Genomic DNA, 9,942 nt, shown 5'->3' with positions numbered 1-9,942 from the left:
GGTCTTCATTAAATGCACGGTCAGTGCTACGGTCTGTAACTGCTGACGTCCTTCGGATGTGTGGTCTTTGGGACTGGAATCACAGAAGACGTCTTCCACCGCTGTGGTACTTTCCTGAGCTTCAGATTCACGTTGAACAAGTATACTGTGATGCCATACAGTTGATCTGCCCCGCAGATGCAGGCCTGCAGCCTTTCGCACCTTTAACTTTTGCCGCTCTTTCCTCAACAAAAGTATTGAAAGGCACAGGATGGTGGTGAGGGAGGGGGGTTGTACAAGAGGGAGACCTCTGAAATCGAGGGGGTGAGTGGGTCGCTGAGACCAGAGAGGTGTGAAGCTCTAGGAAGGAAAACAGGCAGTTGTGAAAGTTGAGGGGGGTTGCAGCAGGGATGACTGGGCTGGGGTAGGAGGGAGTTTCTCATCAAATCTGTTGAAGAATTGGTTCAGATCATTCAGCCACCCTAACGCTCGCTGCGATCGAAAGTAAAAAAGTCGTTTTTCTTTTTTTTTACTTGGCAATGAACAAAGAATTTCTCACATTTGGGATCATAGTTTGCCTTTTTTTAAGTTTTTTTTTTTTTTTTACTTCAAAGAGTGGCTGGTAAAGAACTGACTGGAGATTTGGTTTGATTAGTTAATAACCAGTTACAGGAAATGTGTGGCTAAATGATACAACAATAAAACTATCTGAAGCTTGTTCTTTTCAATAAGACTGAGCTGATACTTGACAATAAAAACCTTAACATAACTTTGGAGTTGTTTTGATAAATAGAGAATCCAGTGTACAAATTGTCCCTGAATGCACCTTTACAGTTCAGTATATGGGATATCGCCTCTCTTGAAAGGGAATCCTGCAGACATGTCTGCTGCCGTGCAGTATTTTGGGCTGGTTGTATGCTGCTACAGACAACAGGATTCAACTAATTCTTCACCAGTACCTGTGGTGTTTCACATTCACCTTGAAGCTTTTTTTGGTCAGTATTTAAGTGTTATAGCCCCAGTGTGTAAGATTTTCACAATGACGCACCATCTAGTGGTGTGCCAAATGAATTATAAACAACCTCAACGCCAAGCACATAGTAACTACTATAGAAGCCACGGAGTGTCATAAATGTAAACATGTCCTCTGTGTATTTGGTACCAAGCAACTGATAATAACTAATACCTATAGTCATCGTACGAAATGTTTCTTAGCACTGTTGTCAAGTCCGCTTGAGTCACAGTTTTTTGGGCTTGTTTCAGAATGTGCAGTTGCTTATTTGGGCTCTAAAATTAGCGACTATAAACACGAGTAAAGATACATTGTTAATTATAAATACTTCAAAATAATCTCAGATTAACATATGCAGAATATTCATTATTGCAAATACAGTCACATCAACATAGAATATCCTTAACGTTCTAAAGACGTTCTCAGTTCTCACAGTTCCTGAATGCTACATGTGGGAATGTTTAGTCCAGCCTCTGTGTTGAGATGTCACATCCATTTTATCTGAGGCCTCGCCCCCATGCCAAAAACAGGGGAAAAAATCTGAAGGTGCAAAATTATCCTTTTTTTCAGTTCAACATTTTCTCAGTTTAAATTTTTTTTTTAAGTTTCAAGTGTTGGTTTTCAGTTTCAATTGCCATAGGGTAGACAGTAAATAAGTGCCGGCCAGTGTTTTGTACAGAAATGTTAGAAAAATAAGAGTCCTCTTGAGTCTTGCGGTAACCCCAAAGCCCAGCTCTGAGCCCATTCTCCTTCCACCTCATGCGGTGCTGATAACAAACCCAGAAAGCTGAGTTATAATACTAATTAAAAGGTTAGGGTCACACGCCAGCGCACTGTTTAGAGAGAGAAAAAACGTGGATACCGGCATCTCTGTTTTTGAGCAATAGGATCCGACAATATTAAGACCACGTCATCACAAGAAGACGACAGTTGAGTAGAAAACAGCACAGCTATTAACAGCAATTTTTTTTTTTTTTTTTTTTGTGAAGCTGTGACAACTACTGATTTTGAGAACTCCTTGTGGATATGTAGTGAGAGCCAGGACAGTGACATAAACAGTGGATGAAGATCTTGAACGTTGTTATCGTACTGAAAGGTATTTAAACCCAATAAAGTGGATGCTAACCAGTCTGCAAACACTTACCCACCTTGGCATGAACGATAATTTGGTGAACAAAAAGTTAACTTCGCAGTTATTTGTTTGTGGATTAGCGCGAGCTGTGCCCACCACTGAAAATGTAAAACATTTGTACATATTGCTTTGTCCACTGCCTCTATAGATGGTATGAACCTAAAGTAGCTTCATGTTAATCAATCTTAAAAGAAGAGATATCAAATAAGTTTTGCCTTTGTCTCTATGTTAAGCAAACATGGGTGTGGCCTATGTCATTCAAAGCAGAATCGCTCCATGCACAAGGTGATATAAAGGTTTTGAGTGTGGGCCTTGTAATTTGGGAGTTATAAAAGACAATGAGTTGTGCAAAAACACATTGGCCATGTTGTTGTTCTGAGCCTTTGCAGGAGGTAAAGCTGGCTCAGGCCTTTCCTTCAGAGTGCCTCTGTTTTGTGGATCATCTAGCCTTTGTCCTCAGGAGACAAAAAAATATATAATTTTGAATAAAGAATATGTAAAACATAAATGTTCAGCGAATAAGTGTGTATTTCTAATGACTGGAGGACACTGCTGTTGCAGTTAAGGAACGCATCAGTCACCACTGTCATGAAGAAGAGGTGTGTTTTCTACATTTGTCCCCAGAGCCATGAGAGAAAAGGAGTAGGTGAAGACGCTTTCTAAAGAGCTTCCAAGTAAAAGTGAAGCACCAATGACTTCTAATAATGGCATGCAAAAGCTAGATCCACCTGTTTATTTCTTACTCCAGACACCAATCATTTAAAAGGGAGAACTCAAGCTGATACATGGAGTTGCCGTGCTCTACTTAACATTTAATTTATTCAGGAAGGAGTTATTCAGTTCTGCCTTCAATTTCGTTTTACATTGAAGAACTAATTGAAAGAAATAACTATTTTGTTTGCCTTATGAAAATATTTACACCTGTTGCACTTTTTTATATTTTGCCCATTAAAACTACAAACTACAATGTATTTCACCAATATCTTATGTGACAGACAACTATGAGCTAGTAGAGTTTTATTTTTTAGATTAGCCCCAACCAGCTCAATGCCCTGACAGGCAAAGAACAGGAATGGTTAGCATAACAGAAGGAGCCCATAACAATTTTACATGTCCAGCACTTTTAGTAATTAGCAATTGATAGTAATTAGCAACAAGTGAATGGAAACAGGTAGCGTTCTTTTGCCATGATATCACTATCTAATTGTATTTTTTAATCATGTTTAAGGATTAATTCACCACCTGGGAATTACATTCCAATGCTTCATCAGTGCCTCCATCTGGCCAGATAATTAATAGCTGAAAAGTTTTTAAGTTTCACACATCCTTTATCCCTGGGTAATTGAATGTTTTTCAGTGGAGACAGATTGACATCATAGTGTACCATGAGATTCAGTATTGTTAAAGGAGCAATGTGTAAAATTTAATTATTTTTGATAGAAAGGATGTGGATGTGATTCAGTGTAATGATATAAATGTGACATTTGGGTTAATTGTTGGAGTTTGACCAGCCATGGGCCACGTGTTGCTGTTTGTAGCCAGCAGGCCAGCTAACACAGCTAGCGTTGTTTAATGCAGCCCGGCGGGTTTGTGAGTTACCCACCATAATCCTCGTGTACATAGGCATTTTTTTGACAGAAAATGTAAAATTAAGTCAGATAACTGGTGTGGTGCTCTACCTGTTCTACTCTACCTGTCTGGAAGGGGAATGATGATAAAGCTAAATTGCTAATTTGATACAAAAAAAAAAGTTGAGAAGCATAAGCTTAAAACTTTAGTATTTCCCTAAAAAAAAGGTCAAGCATGCACTAAAGAGCTAGTAATTCCTAAAGAAAGGTTTAGCATATTAACACTGAAAGTGTTGTTTATAAGGCACAGATTGAGCGGGTGAACTTGCGCACCCATTTCACACACACAAATAAATATGTGCAAAATGTGTATTAAAACATAAATGCATAGCTAGGCATGCACAGACTGGGTTATTTTAAAAACTTTACATAACTTGTGTTGTTTTTGTGTTAGCACAGATGGAGTCAGACAGAACTTTGCATATCTGAAGCTGCGCCTGTGGTGGATCACGCAGACATAGAGATGCAGAAAGTTGTCATTGCTGATCTTATCAGCTGATCTCCTGATGAGTGGAGTCATTTAAATAGTTTTTAACCTTGCTGCATGTAATAGAAAGATTCAGGAACAAATTAACTCCACTGGGAATCCGACAAAAAGGACTCAGATTCAAGATGCTGTGGGACAGCTTCCATTGTTATATCAGCGTGAGTCACAACTAGAAGATGAAAAGCATTCATTGCAGTTGCAGGCAGACTAGCAGAGGATCCTCCACAGAGTGAGTGCTGCCAAATTGGAACTCCCAACGGGTTAGGTGAGGATGGAAGAAGCTGAAGCTGAGATCGAAGAGCTCAAAACTCACAATATCAGAAAGCCTGCATCCCATCAGGGAAGTGAGTCCCCCACCCGTCAGGTGAAATCCTCACAGTGTCAACCCCAGCAGGTCGACTCATTGCATGAGCTAGAGTCAAAGAAAGAGCAGCTATGCCGATTCTAACACAACACCTAGACCAGAGCCAATCTCTCCAAAATTTAAGTCAGAGCCTCCAAATTTTGAGTTCACACAGAGTACTTCCACAGACCCCATGGGAGATGTTGGAAGTCAGAATAGTACCAGGTAAATAACTCTGCAGGTGCAGGTGGTCCAGATCGGAGGGATGAGCAGCCATCACACCTGATTCATACCATCATCTGTCGTGACTCTCTGTCGCCCCCTAAGGGCCAAGAGTGTTACACAGGTGGCACAAACAAACCTGACCCACCACCTCATGCTAGAGTTCACACCTTGGTACTTGTTTGCCCCCATTTTGATGCATCCTTATGGATGTAAAAAAAAAAAAAAAAAGAAAGAATACATCACTAAAAAAAGTACATAACTTGTTAATTACATTAGCAATAATTAATTTAGGTTGAAAGGAACAACGCACCGCAATTTTTACAGTGCCTTGAATTAAAAAGTGATATAAAATAACAGTAAAACCCTTTTTTACTGTTTCACTGATTTACTTCAATAACTAGTAAGAGTATTCACCACACATTTCCAACACTCACTTCAGATAGTGCTCTCTTTCTTTGTGCACAAAAGATGTATTTCCCGAATGGATATGAGCTTCAAAGTTGACTTCTCTTTATTAATTCTCTGTTGCTACATATATACAAGTAAATACTTACAAGTCATGACATGTAGAACAACTCATTCACAGATGTGTCAGATGTGCTACATGCTTTTATTTTGTAGTTTATGGGTTTTCAGAGACCTCGGTCATTTTTTGGAAGAAAAGAAAAATCCATATTTTTTGCATCAGAATACAATTCTAAAAATATGTGTTTTTGTTTTACGCCCATGGTAAATGCACAGAAAAATAACAGCTTCACCAGATGAACCTTTTTTCTTTCTTTTTTTTTTTTTTTACATTTTTCTTTGAAAACCCTAAGTTATAACAACAGTAAAAACACATCAATGTTGGTCATTTCCATGTTATCCGAATCAAGACAGGCCAAGAACCTAAGAGGGTCCAACTTTTGAGACTTCGGTGACCGACTGACTTGCAGATGACTCCTCTTCGTCGCCTCCGCTCATCCCCAGCATCTTCCTCATGCATGAGCGGAACTGAAAGCAAAGCGAAGATTGACACATTAGCTGTGTTGCGTCATTCCCTGTGGCTCAGATGCTATCTTGGTTTTTTTATGCATTTTTCTTTTATTATAGTTTGATGCATGTAATCTGATGGAGTAAAGAACCTGTCTGAAACTCGTGTAGCATCAACATGTTTGGGCTTTGCATGTTGCTAACATCAAACAGACATAACTAGCAAATAAAGTGAAATGTTTGAACACTTTTGTGGGCCATTCATTTTGAAGGTTAATCTTTGGCTTAATGTATTTTATTGGTTCTTCTTGAAAGCCATTTAAGCCATTAGTTGCATTTGAAATCCACCGTTAAAGGGCATTAACGGCCTTTGTCGGCCCTAAGTTCAAGTCAGAAAAAGTTTATCGTTGGTCTCTTTTAGACTGAGCACATCTTCAGCTTTGCAGCATAAGACCACTCTAAATCTTTTAAGCTCCTACATAAGCCCACCTGCTTATTGAGGACAACATAGATGACGGGATTGTAGACGGTGGATGCTTTGGAGAAACAGGACGGTATGGTTGCAAGTCTCAGGTCAAATGGCTGTCCGCGGTGGGTCACGATCCAAAGAGCAAAGGAGGCATATGGCATGTAGCACACCAGGAAGCCTAGCACCATGACGACCACCATCCTAGTCACCTCCTTTTCTGCCTTCTGGGTGGAGGCAGACTCCGCCTGGGCCTTTGCCGCCTGTCGACACACCGGTTTTCAGTAAGAATCAGAACTAAAATCCCATGTGAATGACACAAAAGTCAGAGATGTTCAAATCCAGGTGATCCACAGCATGCCACCTACCGATTTCAGTGTGAAGAGCAGCTGCGAGTAGCAGAAGACGATGCAAGTGAAAGGAACAGAAAAGCAGAAGCAGAAGAGGAACATCACATAGGATTCAGTGTTAAACTTGTTGCCTGTCGTGTACCAGTCTGGTCCACATGAACACTGCATGCCTTCCGGGATGTACCTGGCAAAACAGACATCATGCTTCCGGTTAATCATAACAACGTCCTCCCAGCACCTCGTTGGACTAATCAATTAGCCGGTGTGTTTTCCTCACCTACTCCATCCCACTAGTGGGGGAACTGTGGCGCACAAAGCAAAGAACCAAGTAAGTGCACAAAAGAACAAAGCATGCTCTGACTTGAAGGCAAAGTTCCCGAGGGGCTTGCAGATAACCAACCATCTTTCGAATGCAATCACAGCCAGAGACCAAAGGCTGACCATGCCTGAGGAAAAACACATAATTCACATAATACACGTGTGCATACGGTATATCGACTTGAAGGTGTTATTTAGGTGAAAAAGAGTAATTTAGACAGTGTTACAGCTTGTTACTAAATATTCTCTCACTCCACAGTGTCTCATAAAATCTAACGCAGGTGATAAAGTATTCTAAGAGTGGAATTGTTCAAATATGTTCCTGTTCTTACCACCAACACCTGCAGTAAATCCTTCAATCTTGCAGCCGAGTGGACCAAGAGCCATGTATCTGTAGGCAAAACAGTAGAAGCAGGTAAAAGAGCCCACGGACGAGACGATGAGGTTTGCCACAGCCATGTTGACCAGGATGTAGTTCAGATGAGAGCGGAGCTTCTTGTATTGAATAGTACATGCAATTGTGAGGATGTTGATGGCCGTGCCGGCCACAAACAAGAAGAACATTAATGCTGACATTGAATAAAAAAGCCCCAGGCTTCCTAAATGGTCCTGGGGAACTAGGTACGGGCTGTAGGCTGACATGTTGTCGGTGTCCAGGGGGATGGGGATCCAGTAGTCGTCTGGAATTTCTTCTTGACGGTTTACCCTCATCTTCATTGGATTTGTTTTTTGTTTTTTTTAATAAAGCTTACAATTGGATTAAAATTAAATTTGAATGCGTATTATTCAAATCTGCAATCAAACAGTAATATGATACTTCATGTTTTCCCTGTCTTTTAATTGAAGTGGGCTTCTCTCTGTCTGATGCCGAGTCACTGAAAACCCGCATTTATAGGAACTTTAAAACGTTACTCCGGCTCAACTTAATTGGCTCAAGGACGGGATTTAAAGCTTTACATGTATTCCCGTGACAACTTACACCACCTTTTAGCTAATGCTGAGATTAGTGTCTTAGTGTCAGAGCTCAGAGTTGGCCAGTATCTTCTCACTGCTTACTCGTGTCTGAACCCCGGGAATTGGCTAATCCGTTTGCCGGAGGCTAAAAGATTAGGCCATTCTCTAGCACGCATATTACCTAGCTTGTGACTGATTTTCATTTGGTCTATCTCCTAAAAAATGTATTAGTGGTTTCACCTTTTTTTTTTTTTAAACGATATCTTGATGGGTGAAAGAAGATTTAAATAGGCTGAGGGATAAAAAGCCTTGCAGTTGTGATGCACATTGTAGAACTTGACCTATTTTGCTCAAAACAAATGTTATTATATCATTGAAGCAGGATTCTTTGCTTCTCTTATTTGTTGTGGCCAATAAGAATATTTTTTTAACCCTAAAAAGTCAAAGATTACTGACTCAGCGTCAGAAATGGGTAGAGCAGCCTAAGATTTTTGTCAAGTAAGAGTAGTACTAATTTAATAAACTTTTACTCTAGTACAAGTGAAAAGTTTGTCATCCAAATAAAATGACTCAAGTAAGGGAATAAATAAAAAGTATTCAGTAAAAAGGCCACTTAAATACTGAGTATTTGAGTTGCACCAGTGACTGATTTAATCATGTAATTATACAGAAAAAAAATTCTAAATTGTTTGCCAGTTCTGGCATTTTGAATAATAAAACAAAAAAATTGTTAAAATAAATTACATCAATATAAAATAATATATTTAGGCAAAAGAAGCAAAACTTTCCAACTCTCCGTTTCCAACTACATAAATCTTATGAAACCAATACTTTGCAGTAGGTGGTGTGTACATGTTGCAGAGTCAAGTGCTTCAAGAGACGGTATCTACTGTTTGCTGTATGTTTAGTTGATCTCCAATGGCACAACAGGCCGGTCAGATAGAAAATAACGCTTGAACAATGAAGCTTGCCTACAAGTAAATGTAACTGGGAAAAAGTAATACTACCCACTTCTGCTCTACATGGGGCAATTACAAATCTCGCAAACACTTTTATTACAGTTTTCTTTTCATGTTCTTCTAATTTTTACTTGTGCTGTCCTTCAAAGGTCTGCACCCTCATTTTCCCCTCTGTTAAGGACAGGTCCTACCAGGATTACAGTATTAATGTATCGATTTTGATATAGAGATGGGGTGGATTGTAAGTTGTCTTGGGGTTGAAGTCAGGCCCTTTACCTCTGCAGTTTTGAACTGATCCTTTGATGCTTGCTTCACGAGCAATTAAATCCATCTTTTATTTTTCCAATGACATAGTAGCAGTTCAAAATATGAAGCTCCACCCCGTGCTTAAAAGTTGAAAAGGTGTCAATTAGCAAAAAAAAAAAACAATTTACACATTTAATGAAATTAAAAATAAATTAAATGTGTTAGCGTTTTTTAATACATTGTTTAATACAGTGTTGTGGTAAGGACATTGTGATGACATAGGTTGAGCTGTATTTCACCACCTCAGAGTCCCTGAATCCCTCATGTGGACTTCTATTGAGACTCCACTATTTTCACTCTAAAGTTGTAACATTAAATTAGAAGCTAATTCTGTTAAAATGGCTGTTTGAAGTGCTTATTTAAATTTTGCCCATGCGGAGCTCCATAAACTGATGGTCATGTCATCCCTTTGCAATTTTGTAACATTGTGGATTTGGTTGATTCATGCCCTACGTTTGAGCTATGAGGCAGCCATCTGTAAGGGTTTTTCAAACCAAAAGATTTGTACTTGCTTTGATGTTCGACTTAGAGTAATAGATTATGTTTAACTGACAAAAAGGATTTTTTTTTTTTTTACTCAAATCAATAATATCTTACAGTATAAAACTAGGATTTATTTTGATCAAGGGTCGCAATCATACTGGCCCAACAGATCAGAACCAAAATAAAATGTAAACAGGGTCTCAAAAAAGTCTTCAAGAATACTTACCAATACAATAAAAAAAGAAGAAGTGAATTTTGAGCATTTTTATTTCTGTTTTGTGCTTAAACTCATGAAAATACTACAAAGAAAATAAACTGATAAGTATTG

General features: G+C 39.1%; 1 protein-coding gene across 1 annotated transcript; it reads right to left on the bottom strand.

Annotated features, from left to right (window-relative positions):
- Nucleotides 1-5,294: 5,294 nt before the first annotated feature.
- Nucleotides 5,295-7,773, bottom strand: opn1sw2 (opsin 1 (cone pigments), short-wave-sensitive 2). The gene is made up of 5 exons (XM_012854940.3): nt 7,245-7,773; nt 6,872-7,040; nt 6,613-6,778; nt 6,268-6,507; nt 5,295-5,799 (listed from the first exon to the last, which is right to left on the bottom strand). Exons 1-5 carry the CDS (start codon nt 7,627-7,629, stop codon nt 5,695-5,697), a joined length of 1,065 nt encoding a protein of 354 aa, XP_012710394.1. The 5' UTR covers nt 7,630-7,773; the 3' UTR covers nt 5,295-5,694.
- Nucleotides 7,774-9,942: the final 2,169 nt, after the last annotated feature.

The sequence above is a fragment of the Fundulus heteroclitus genome, chromosome 20 (assembly GCF_011125445.2).
Source record: "Fundulus heteroclitus isolate FHET01 chromosome 20, MU-UCD_Fhet_4.1, whole genome shotgun sequence".
Lineage (NCBI taxonomy): Eukaryota > Metazoa > Chordata > Actinopteri > Cyprinodontiformes > Fundulidae > Fundulus > Fundulus heteroclitus.
This window is presented reverse-complemented; position numbering and strand designations above follow the sequence as displayed.

Excerpts from the sequence above, each read along its gene's own strand:
- opn1sw2 (XM_012854940.3), bottom strand. The coding sequence starts at position 7,629 with ATGAAGATGAGGGTAAACCGTCAAGAAGAAATTCCAGACGACTACTGG. Across the intron at positions 6,779-6,871 it reads CCACTAGTGGGATGGAGTAG|GTACATCCCGGAAGGCATGC; the intron begins GTGAGGAAAACA and ends CTGTTTTGCCAG. Across the intron at positions 5,800-6,267 it reads ATGTTGTCCTCAATAAGCAG|TTCCGCTCATGCATGAGGAA; the intron begins GTGGGCTTATGT and ends CTTTGCTTTCAG.